This window comes from Rhyacophila brunnea, unplaced genomic scaffold (assembly GCF_057557595.1).
Source record: "Rhyacophila brunnea isolate RB1 unplaced genomic scaffold, BYU_Rbru_1.0 scaffold_14, whole genome shotgun sequence".
In the NCBI taxonomy this organism is placed as follows: domain Eukaryota; kingdom Metazoa; phylum Arthropoda; class Insecta; order Trichoptera; family Rhyacophilidae; genus Rhyacophila; species Rhyacophila brunnea.
This window is the reverse complement of record NW_028232796.1, coordinates 15,740,466-15,753,911: the sequence shown is the minus strand read 5'-3', so window position 1 is coordinate 15,753,911 and position 13,446 is coordinate 15,740,466. Positions and strand designations below refer to the sequence as shown.

General features: G+C 34.5%; 1 protein-coding gene across 1 annotated transcript; it reads left to right on the top strand.

The window, feature by feature from the left end:
* Nucleotides 1-10,848: 10,848 nt before the first annotated feature.
* On the top strand, nucleotides 10,849-12,690 carry LOC147075642 (uncharacterized). The gene has a single exon (XM_085941943.1). It carries the CDS (start codon nucleotides 11,066-11,068, stop codon nucleotides 12,344-12,346), a length of 1,281 nt encoding a protein of 426 aa, XP_085798069.1. The 5' UTR covers nucleotides 10,849-11,065; the 3' UTR covers nucleotides 12,347-12,690.
* Nucleotides 12,691-13,446: the final 756 nt, after the last annotated feature.

Here is a 13,446-nt window from a genome sequence, read left to right as displayed (position 1 = left end):
TGCGGCAGTTTGTTAGTCAAGCTTGGAATGCCAACGCCACACCGACAACGACGCTTTCAATCGAGAAATGGAACGTGAACGTCAATATGATCGAGATGCATTGAACCAATTAGTTCGAACGAAACCACAGAAGGAAGTATAGGTACGATACGTTAATGAAGGCAATTGATGATGGAAAGTGTGGCTAATTTTTCCTCGATGCGCCCGGTGGAACTGGGGAGACATTCCTCATGTCATTGATTTTGGCCACTGTTCGTGCGAGATGCGAAATTGCTGTAGCAGTTGCTTCTTCTGGGATAGCGGCCACGTTGCTAGAAGGATGCCGAACGGCTCATTCAGCGTTGAAATTGCCGTTAAACCTTCAAACAACTGAAAAACTGACATTAAACATTGCGAAACACTCAGCAATGGCCAAAGTTTTGGTAGGTAGCAAGTAAAATCATCACCTGTACACAATTCACAATGGCGCACAAACGCGCATTAGTGGGCTCGCACATCAGAACTCGCCGCATGCGTCTTACGACGAATTCGTCGATGTGACGTCATCGTAAACCAAGAAACAAACGTTATCAAATGGAGCTTCGCAGATTGGCCGATGCAACTGCGACTCTGCGACATGCGTCGAGTTGCATTGGCCAAAGCCTGCATGTCGATGTCCGGCCAATATCGACTCTTTTTTTGACATTTCTCTCCAGACTGTCGCCGCGTTCGGAGCAGCCGCAATGCGGCGAATGTCGATATCGCTAGGCATGTGCGAGGTTGTATCATGGAACACCGGCTGCCCGTTCTCGGAAGTTTTGATTTATGGCGGTCAGGCACACGAGGCGAGTTGTGGTGCTTAGAAGCACTCAATCGAACTATAAAAGATCTGCGCAATGACTCAAGATGTTTTGGAGGCGCAATGATTCTACTATCTGGCGATTTCCGCCAAACACTACCAGTCATTCCAAGATCGACCGCTGCCGATGAAATAAACGCTTGCCTCAAATCATCGACTCTGTGGCTCTATGTGAAGAAACTTCAGCTGACGACAAACATGCGAGTTGCATTGCTAAACGATCCATCTGCCGAAGATTTCTCCAAGCAATTGCTGACTATCGGCAACGGCCGTGTTCCTGTCGATGAATCGAACGGATCGATTTCGTTTCCACTGAATTTTTGCAATTTCGTCTCAGCGAAGGACGACCTCATCAACAAAGTGTTCCCGAACATCATTGCTAACCACAAAAATCACAATTGGTTGAGTGAACGAGCAATTCTTGCGGCAAAGAACAAAGATGTGGATCACTTAAACTTCACAATTCAAAATCAAATCGTTGGTCCACTGTATTCCTTCAAATCAATCGACTGTGTAACAAACGAAGACGAAGCAACCAACTAACTATCCAACTGAATTTTTAAACTCATTGGATCTGCCTGGCTTGCCACCGCACAATTTACAACTGAAGGTTGGTTCGGTAGTCATCATGCTTCGAAATCTGAACCAACCAAAACTTTGTAACGTAACGCGTTTGGTGGTGAGAAAACTCATTGGCAATGTGATTCACGCGATGATAATCAAAGGAATGTTCAAAGGTGAGGAAGTTCTCATTTCGAGAATTCTGATGATCCCAACTGATATGCCGTTCGAGTTTAAACTAATTCAATTTCCGATTCGTCTTGCATTCGCCATGACGATCAACAAATCACAAGGCCAATCCTTGAGTGTTTGTGGCCTGAATCTAGAAAATGAATGTTTCTCTCACGGCACGTAGGTAGCATGTGCACGTGTCGGCAAACCATCCGCTTTGTTCGTTCTCGCACCTGAACGAAAAATCTCGTATATCACAAGGTGCTTCAATGAAGGGAATCGACCCGAGTGCAACCCATCCAGCAAATAGTTTAACAGAAAGTAGGTAGTGCAAAATGCTACGCGAATCATTTCGATTCGCTTCAATAAAGCAAATGCCTTGCTGCCACGTGAATTACATTAATTTCAATGTATTTAAAATACTTTCATTTTGATTTGATTTTTGCACATTTATTGAACTTAATTCATTTTTAGTACCTAGGTATTCATTTTAACTTAATAAAAAACTGAATTTAATTCAGCTAATAAGTTAACACATGATTTATTGATTCTGAGACGGTACGAAGTTCGTCGGGTCAGCTAGGTAGTATCTAATAATAATATTACATTTTTTCTTTACGTTTAGTGACAAATGAGGTTGTAATATTTTACGTTATTATTCGGCTAAAAAGTGTTTACTAATGGAAGAATACAAATGAGTAACAGCATTTCGGAAGAATATGCATACCTAGGTACTATTAGTTATTTATACATTGATAGTTTTTCCTAAAAGATCTTTTACAATAACAATTCATAACTTTTACATCAAACGTGAAATGGTTGTTTATGTGAAAAATCCAGGGCCGTATTCATAATATCATTTTGAACCCAAAATATTCGATGTGTTTTTAAAAGTAATACTAGTTTGCTAATTAATGACATTCGTTATTTACATAGATTTTATATTTCATTTCAGAGTTAAATATATTTTTAAGAATACGAAACAAAAAATCGTATTTATATGAAGTATGTAATGGAATACCTACATGTAGCAATTTTGTAATGTTATATAAATTAAATTATTTCAGATTTCCGAAAAATGAAGTTTGAAAAACCGAAAAAAGAAATTGTGGATTGATGCAGTCGGGCAGGAGAGCTGGGTGCAATGTCAATATTCTTTACTGTGTGGGAAGCATTTCTTGGAAAATAATTTCATCAGAGGTGGACACATTATCCGGTTGAAAGAACCATCATTATTCGATTTTTTTGTATGAATATATTCATATTATTTAATATGCAGGGCTCTCTCTCTGATGATATTATGTTAAAAAGACAAAATATTGTAATTAACTATTATACTTAATCAAATTTTCAACATACTTACCTGTATTTTGTGTCTAATAGATTTATATAAATAAGTAATTTCAAAAACTTGAAAATTGTCAAAAACGAACCTATGTTATATTTTTATTTCAATAAATATTTTCAAAATACACATGTGTAAATAGGTAGGTAATATAATAAACTTTTTTTTTGGTTTGTAAGTAACTGTGTTATTACTTATTTGTGTTTTGTATTTAACAGTTTTATTGAGTTATTTTATTGATATACAAGATTTATCCATTTGCCATTAACTGATTTGTGTTTAATTTTTCAAAATATTGTGTTTTTTGTGTTATTAAAGATAACATACTTACTTCCGTTTGCATTATTATTTCTTACCCTGAATCCTAAATAAACTTTTTATTGCGGAAACTTTTTACAATGAAAATAAGTTTATCATAAATTGGTTGTAAGCTGAAGTATTGATAAAAAAAATTCTCAATGGGGCGTTTTTATGTCCGAGTACGGCCCATTTGCTGCAAAGTGTACCTAATTTCATAGAGATATAACTTTGGCTCACAAAACGAGTACGCACTGACATTTGTGTGTTCTAGAGGTGAGTTGGAAATACTGTCACCAGTTTGTGTACTCAAGTTTCGGATGAAACTACCCGTACTAAGCCGGCTCGCACATCACAACTCGCCTCGTGTGCCTAACCGCCATAAATCAAAGCTTCCGAGAACGGGCAGGCGGTGTTCCTTGATAAAACCTCGCACACCTGCCTAGCGATATCGACATTCGCCGCATCGTGGCTGCTCCGAAAGCGGCGATAGTCTGGATAGAAATGACCGATCCGCCAATTGTGCGCTTAGATACGACATGCAGGCTGTAGCAAATTCGACATGTTGCATCTGCGGATCGTCTCGCTTCGCAGTTGCAACGGCCAATCTGCGAAGCTCCATTATTTGATAACGTTTGTTTCTTGGTTTACGATGACGTCACATCGACGAATTCGTCGTAAGACGCATGCGGCGAGTTCTGATGTGCGAGCCCCAATGACATTTAATACGTCATTGGCGAGCCCTCTTAGTATTTGTGGCGCAATAAACTTATTCCAAAAAACTTGTGATGATATCATCGCTAGTTGCTGTTCTGTGCACTCGCCAGTTGGTAGACTTACAACACTATTGACATTAAATGCGCACGAACAAAATAGCACTTGAATATACTTAGGTATATTTTAATTTATTAGTCTATTGCGTTCGAATGTATGAATAATAATAGGTCATCAATTTTGTGTCGCAGCACAGTGGTGTGATGACGCACAGGCTTAGGCTTGTTATATACCACTCATAACATGTTTAAAATTTAAAAAAAAATCACTGTTATTCATTTTTGTTAACAATAATATTGTAACCTAACAGAAAAACAACTCATAAATTTAAAATTTTTTAATAAATGTGACTTTTCAACAAGCAGTAATACACAGTCTTAGTTCCCTGAGCCGATACGTATTTTAAAATACTAATAATATGGAGTTAGTTTTAGTTTCAGTTGAGTATGAAACTTTTGTCGCATACGCACACCTGACTATCTATATAGTATTCTAAATACTAGGGTACCCCGCCCAGTGAATGAACCCCCCCCCAGTGAATGAACAAAACTCGATTATTTTAAAATCATAAGAATTGGGTGGTAATTTACAGAAGTAGGTATTTTTTATACGTTGACATCACTTATGTCCATATGAAAACAATTTCAGAAACCCCCTTCTGTCTCAGTTGCCAAGGAGGTGGGTTGATATTCGGCCGACTTTTTTGGTCATGAAGTTTTGTTCCTAGCTTACCCTGCATTTATTACCCAATTATTGATTTTGCCGAAGTAACTGAAGATTATAAAGGTAAGATATTCTTTTATTTGTATGTTTTTTGTGCCGTAACGTTAAATACGAGTGTTCATTAAGTGGTCTTTCTAATGGAGGTTACTCCAATTAATAAACGATGTGTTTATTCTTTAGATTAGTGATTTTTTATTCATTTATTATTATACCCTGTAATGATTTTAATATATAGCTGTAATGTCGATATTTATGTATGTAAATGTTTTAGGAAGCATATAGCTAGTATTTGAACACTTTTTTGAATACTACGGTACCAATATTCATTCAATAGCATTTTTAATCTAATGAATGGACCAAAGAATTTATTAATGTACTATGGTTGAAAAGTAGACCTTAATTTTTTTTATCAAAAAGGAATATTTACAGTACAATAACAGTTTTTATGATGTGGCGGCAGATAAATGAGCAACATAAAATAAATGTTTAAAAAAATTTTCCTATTTTTTTCAGAAAAATCATCTTCAATCACATAAAATTAGTAATAACATAGCTATACATAATCTATTGTACTTACATATGATTGTAATAATTGTAAAATATTAAATGCTTAATAATATGTTTAATATGCTTAGTTCATTTACTGGTTTTTTTCAGGTTCATTCTTTAGATTCTGTGTTCAATTACTGGGCTTTTCTGTGTTAATTTATATATTTTTTTATTATTTAACAGAGATGTATTGTACATTATATCTATTAAATTCATTTAAATCTTAATAAGTTATAGATTAGTACAATATTTTTTAACAGAACTATAAGAATACCTATGCTTTTTTAGAAATTTTACAATTGTCCAAAGTCCTTAAGTATGCATTCACTTGGCGGCTTACCCTAGTAAGTATTTTGGAACAAGTTTATATACTAAGTATTTTTTTATACTGGTAGTAAGTATACTTAATCTTCAAAATCGACCAGTTTTCCCATCTCTAGTCTGCTCCCTCTGTGGGAGGAGTCTAATCTCTTTGCCGTAGACTGTAAGTCCGTGTTGCCAACCGTACTATAATTATAGTATTTGTACTATAATTTTCGTCTGCGTACTATGTACGATATAAAACAGGTATAGTACGCCCAAAATACTATAATTTTGAGAAATCGGAAAAAAGTTTCCAATAGAAGAAAAACATCGCCAAAATAATTCGTGAGAAGCAAAAAAAAAATCCCCATGTCTAAAAAAAGGTGACGTTAATTACTTAACACAGCGATTTCCAAACTGGAGGCGCGAAAAGTTTAACACAATTAATGTAGCCACAGGTTTGCAGTTTGTAAATGCATAGTTTATAAAACGGCCGCTAGTTATAAACTACACAAAAAAACAGTCCTATAAAAGGTTGTTTGCAAACCTTTATGCAAATATGGAGACTAATTTTATAATCCCTCACTTCTATACTATTGTGAAGCCCAATGGCTATCTCGTAAAAAATGAAATAAAAGGGTCAAATTAATAATAATGTTGAAATTTGAGGCAAATTTGTTCAGGAACGATAATTTTGTTGTTAAACTTGTCTATTTGGTTGAAATTAAAAAAAAAATGGGTGAATAAATCAATCCAAGGCTACTAATGCATTCACTGATTTAAAACGACAAAGTGAACGCATTCATAAAAAATTGGAGCTTAGGAAATCAAAATGACAAAAAAAAGTTCGCCATGTCTCCACTTTTAAATGATTTCTACGCCAGATATATTGAAGCAAACAAAAATCAATTTACTGAGTTCTTGGTTAGTTTGCTAATTCACTTTTCACATTATTTTATTAATAGCAAAAAAAAAATTTCGGCGCTGCTTTGTTTCGGATATATTAAATATGTGGTCGAAAAATCCTGACCCGGAAGGTCCGCTTCAGGATGGGGGTCCATGATAGAATCCATTTGTCAATGAACGAAGATGAATTGGGATTGACTACTATTGAAATTGATTGAGCTAATAAACAAGCACATTCGTCAAAAAATAATGTAATATAAGTAGTAAAACCTTGTTTATTTTTTTTCAATTTTGTATTCGTTAGTAGGTATATTGTTGACTATTTAAAAAGGTGTCTGTATTATTTAATGAAATAAGGGATAAGATTAGATTTTTTTAAAAGGGAGGCGTACTAACATAAAGTTTGGAAACCATTGACTTAACATTTGAATTTTGTCTAAAAAACAAGACGTTAATTACCCCACGTTTAATTTTTTGAAAATACAGAAAATTATTGGTCACTCAATGCGTACTATATTTTTTGCCGAAATACTATAATTTTGAAGGCACTGTACTATACTGCCGTCCTAAGCGAAAGAGCAGTATCTCATTTTTTTTCGTTTTCTGGTTTTTGTTGCCTTAGGAACATTCAGGGGGCTCCGCATCTATTTTCCTAAGCGATATAGCCGTATCTTATTTTTAAATAGGTAATATAAGCTAATTAAATATGACGTATCTCAAAATCACAATGAAATCCTAAGCGCAATAGCAGTATCTCAATTTCCTAAGCGGTTTAGTCGTATCTCTGAGATATGCCCTTTTCGCTTACCATTATGACCGGCAAAGCTCACAATATTTCGCTAGCGACAATGCCATTATTGTCGGCTTGACGTTTCGGCGTGTGTTATTGTGGGTTTGCCAAGCGTTTTTTTTATCAAATATATATCAAGAATGTATTCAAGAGCGATGAAAATGATGATTATGACGTGTCAAGAAAATATGAAGGAATTAGGTAAGACATTAATTCAAATACAATGCATTTAAATTTATCGAAAAAATGCATGTGAGGTTATGTCAGTCACTTGTCGACATTTATATTCTTTTATACTACAATATTATCAGCTATTGTTACGAAATTTGGTTGTTTTCATTTCAGAAAGTATTCAGAAATCTATATCTAAAACTGAGAAAGAATTAATAAAGAATAATTCAGCTGTTGCTGAAACGATTTTTTTTCGGTTCGGTACATGTTCAAACACGCGCGTTAACATGATCTTACTCCCTACTTCATTTATTGTTTGTCAACTTATGACTACGGCCGTATGTTGTAGCTTAACCACTGGGAAATGCCAATGGAAATGGCGTATTTAAAAAAAATACTACCTTATTCTTAGGTCAATAATTATTATAAAACAATCATTATTCGTTGGAAGTTTATCACATTTGAATGGTCAAAGTGACTAATTCTTGTCAAATTTGGGGTCACAGAGATTAATAGTAAATATTTCACTATAATATAATGTTAATATTAATTTTACGAATGATCGAGAGGTATAAAAAAATACTATTTTATGTATTAAAAAAACTTTATGCAGTCATCAAACGTTAACAATAAATATAAAGGATAATAAGGCTTCAACATTATATAAACAGAGTATCTACAACGTTTAAAAAATGTACAGGCTTATGCTCTGAAAATACCATAAAAACTCCATTTTGACCTACGTGGCGCACGTAGGCCTTTAAGTGCGGACTTATGTCATCTCAGAAACTGTTAAATGTTCGGAACCTGATGTTGATCAAGAGGCAATGCAGATCGATTTGGGTGGGTATGGTTTCGGAAATGCCTCAGGATGAAAACATGTGTTTTGAAGGTAACTCGACAGCATTTGTTTTAATCGATATAATTCAATATTATGTCCGTATTTATAGTGTATTTGTATTAGATAAAGGCCAAGCAATAAAATAATAAAATTACGTATTATAATACGTGATTTTATTATTTCAGACCAACATGGATGTAATGTGAAACTATTTTTGGGGAGGCCACCAGTTTGTCCTGCTACTACTACTCCGATTATGTATGATGCTACTTCTTCGAATCAAACATAATCTTCAATAAATTATGTTATAGTTGAAGAACCTTCATTATTATTAGAACTTGAGCCAGTTAATCCAGTCAGTTCTAATAACACTGTCACCCAAGATATTCCACAAATATTGGATGAGGGTGAGATTAATGAGAATAATGGCACAGGTGAATTGTTAGTGAACGTGAACGCAACAATGATGTCCTTTACACAAAAAAGGGATTAATTAGAAAGAGGAAAAAGCTTGATTTGTCTTTAAAAGAATGAAAAAAACAAAAGTTGCAATCAATAGCACAAATGCATGCAGTAAAAAATGGTTGTGATAATAAAAAATGTGCTTATAAGTGCGCTGAAAAGATATCTGAAGAAAGGAGGCAGTTTTCTAACAAAGAATTTTGGAAAATAGACAGTTCTACGCCAAGAAAATCTTTCATATGACATCACGTTTCCAACGTTCCTGTCAAGAAAAATGACAGTTAGTAGTGTGTGCTGAGAACGATTTTAGAAGAAATTACACTTTTAACACATTTAGTGCTAACAACGCGACTGGTGCGTTTGCATTAGTTGGCCATTAGATATAATTAACATGATATTTAAATGTGGTTATTAATTGGTAATATCTGGTCAGCAGTTTAATTATACTTTAAAAGATGAGAGTGGAATTTCTCATCTTTTCCTACAATATCATAAAGGCCAAGGTTGTATCTATTATTTCGAAACCAAATTTACTAAGCAAAATGGACGTATCTCATTTATTAGCTTAAGTTTTTAATTTCTAATTAAAATTAACCCATAAGCAGTTAGATAAGTGTGCGAAGAGGTATTATATCGCATAAAAACATCAAATAAGAATTTAAAGTGGTGCGGTTTGTATCTTTACAAAATTGCTCATAGCCAAAAGTTAACATTTTTGAGATACCGCTCTTTCGCTTAGGACGGCAATATAATTCCACTTTCAAAATATGGCAACACTATCGTCTGAATTGCGTGCGAATGGAGGGCCGGCTTTAGCGACGAAGCCCACCAGAAGCGGCGCTCGGTGCGCTCACTACGAAGTAGGCCCCCTCCCGCCCGCGCATTACCCTTCACCTTTGTAATAAGAGGCACGAGAAGCACAAAATAATTATTAATTTCAGCGTCTCTCATAACAAAGCAATAAAAATATTATTATATTTCTCGGCGGGTTGTAATCCATATTCACGATGACGTAATTCTACCAGCGAAATATCGGACACCCAGCAACTAAACAATGAGTTCACTGTTATTAAAATAATGCCTACTCGCCCGTCTATCGACAACGCGCCCGGAAGCGGATAAAATAAAACAGCGCGCGCCCCTTTTGCTTGCCGTATTCAATGGGCTACGTAGTATTTTCGTTAATTCGTCCCGCTGAGAAGCCAAACAACGGGTGAATCATGGGGTGGACGGGTACAGTGCTTCGTCAAAGCCAGTGTGCTCTGGCGTATTTGATTACGTTGTATTTTCGATGATTCACGCGCCACTTGTGAAATTTTGCGCAAGCGCCCTACTCGCTGCGTTAAGTGGGTTTTGACGGTTTAGACTTTGACTTTTGACAACTCGACTTGTTGATTAGTAGCAAAGCATAGACAAATCGGACGATAAAGGTTCAAATATACTATATGACGATCGGTCACATATATGCTAGAGCGATTTAGTGTATATGATCAAATCTATGCCTGTTATACATACAAATTGTATGACAGCTATGACATCGTATTTACACTCTGTGACGCCCTGTGACACAGGACGCCAACATAAGAAACGGGTTTTTCGACATATATATGACCAATCGTCATAGAGTGTATTTGAAGCATAAAGCGCGAATCAAATTGAGGTGCATGTCGCCTATTAATTTTATTGTTACGCTGTCGCGGCGACAAATTTAGTCTATGGTTTCGTCATTTAGCAGAATATGTTGAACCATCACCATCTCTGTAAATTCACTGAAGAATGACACTGATGAATTGATGACCTCTAACGCGTACTATATTTTTTGCCGAAATACTATAATTTCTTGGCCATGTCAGTGTTGCCATATTTTTTTATGCTGATTATAGTACAAAGGCGTAAAATTATAGTATTTCTGTAAAAAATATAGTATAGGAACATTTTTCGGCTCGAATCCTTTAAAATTATAGTATTTTGGCATATTCGGCGTAAAACTATATTATTTTACATTTTTTGCAGAATCAAAATTATAGTATTGTACTATAATTATAGTACGGTTGGCAACACTGGGCCGCGTACTATTCGGTAAGGAAAAGATGGCAACACTGTCATAGTGCCAACAAAACAACATTCGAAACGTCACTTTTTGCCATCTGTTTTGAGTGTTTTGACAATTTGGCATCCAGATCTTAGATGTCAACTACGAAAAGATAAACAAAATCTTGAAAAAAGTTAATGCTCTTAAACTAATAAATTTCTGTATGTTATTTCATACTGATTAAGTAGTTTTTTTTAATCGTTTAGCTTAGATATCTAACTTCCACACAAGAATTTCGAGTAATGGCAGACCACAAAACCCTCCAAGAGTTTCATTGTGCGGTTTGTAAAAAACATTTTGTGCACAAAGCGAGTCTAAAACGACATATAAGTCAAGTGCATCCACACAAAAAAGGATACATTGCTTCATTAGCAGCATGGAAGACTTATAAATATGTGTGTCAATGCGGTCGGAGATTTAATCAACTGTTTAATTTTCGGTCACATGAACGAAAAATTCACAACGTTACTGCGCCGTCAGTCTATAAAAATACGCGTAAGTGTCCTTTATGCAGCAGAACTTTAGAAAATGAAAATCCCATCACTCATTTTCAAGATAGACACAATTTGAAAATAGAAATAGAGCAGTTACAATTTGACAACTTTCAACAATTTAAGGAGTGGAAAGAGAATATTGAAAAGGAGATAAAGTGTATCTTTACTAAAACGACTGGAAGTCAATTGTGCGGAGAAACTAAAAAATATTATTTTGGATGCCATAGATCTGGATATTTCAAGCCCAAAGGACAAGGAATGAGGCGATTGAAAAGTCAAGGAAGCAGAAAAATTGATGGATTTTGCCCGGCGAGTATGTTAGTGATTGAAACAAAAGACAGTAAATGCGATGTCAACTTTACGAAAACGCACGTTGGACACACAAATTCATTGCGTCACATAAATCTTTCCAATTCAGAACGGAAATATGTCGCTGAGAAGGTCGTCGCGAAGGTTCCGTTTGATAAAATTTTAGCTGAAGTGCGAAATAATGAACCAATTTCAGCAATAAAAAGAGTCAATTTACTTAATAAGAAAGACCTCTTTAATATTAAAAAATCACTGAATAATTTACTTGGCAGTTTTGATGATAACATACCAAATGAAGTCATGGAAGATATACAACCGAATGTAGAAAACTGTGTTCAAAGTTTCAGTGATAATGAAAACAGTTTAAGCCAATCTCAGGCTCCAGCAATTCATCCGATATACGATAACGATAGTACGGCAGAATCTTCTTCATTAGCTTTAAGTGTAGAAAAAGAAATAATGGTTAAAAACATTTCCGAGTTCATATACTCTTTGTCGACCAAAGCAGAGGTAGAAACTGTACAACAGGTGTTTATATCTTTAAAAACAAGTCTGGATATATCCAAAGAAAACCATGATAACCTTAGAATACCCGACCAGGCCGTTAATGTTAATCAAAGTGAACAATATCAACCAGATCATCCAAGTAACGGAATAAAGATAGAATTAATGAGTACAAATACAAATAAAGAGAAAATATTAAGTCTTTCGAACTTTTAAAACTGAAAAACAAAGGCCCTCTATATTCAGGTGGCACGAAACTGTGAATTTTGATTGTAGTGGTAGTTATTGTTTATCCTTTGAATGTAATAGAAAATGAAAGAAATATGCTAATTAATATGAACGAAATATTCTATCGAAAATTTTCATTGCATACAGGTTTACCACATCGCATTCAAATTTACCCATTTAGTGCCTCAATCTGACTAGAAGGTCTTGCTAAAAAAACAATTCTGTAACTCCTTATTTATAAATAGTAAAATTGATTAAAAAAATAGCATGTTTGGACTCATTCAATGATTTATTTCTTCTTATCTTTTTGAATAAATGAGTTTTGGTTATTTACTCGTTTTTATTATTGTTTAATTATATTATTTATTACACTGATAACAAACAGTTAAGATGAGTGGCATATATGTGTTTGTTTTGAAGAAAAATCACATTTTCGGTATTTTTTGTTATGAAAATGAAGTCTAAAAAAAGTTCTATTCTGGAGGGAATGAATTTTTTGGTAAAGGAAACTGAAAATCGAAGACTGTTACCTATGCTATCTATATATTGGCTCAAAATAATTTATTCTTGTTATAATAATTAATATGTATGTTATGTTCAACAGCATAGTTTGGGAAATTTAATGAATAGTACACTTTCAGTCACTTCACCTCGTCGGTAAACATCCCCTGCCTCTTTTCCCGGGCACATTGCCCAGAAATATTAATTTTTCAATGCTTTCTGGACTATGGCGAGCAGTATGACCAAAGAAACGCAAAACGTTGCGGTAGCCTTTTACTAAACAATTCAATGTTTGATAATTTAAATGTTCAAAATAATCCAAATATATTGTATGCTGTTAAAAAAAAACATAAACTAGCTTGCGACTATATTTTTAGGTAAACAGTTGATTATGAACCAAATAAGTTAGCCACTCAAATTATAACAGGTAATAATATTAGACTATTATTATAATGTTTAAAAAACATCGCCATCTCTGGGATATATAAAAATACTTTATTATAAATTTGTAATTCTGCCATCTACTGTAAAAGATAAGCAACAAATTAAATTTTGTCCATAGACTACGTTCTATCATTTGATCAAAA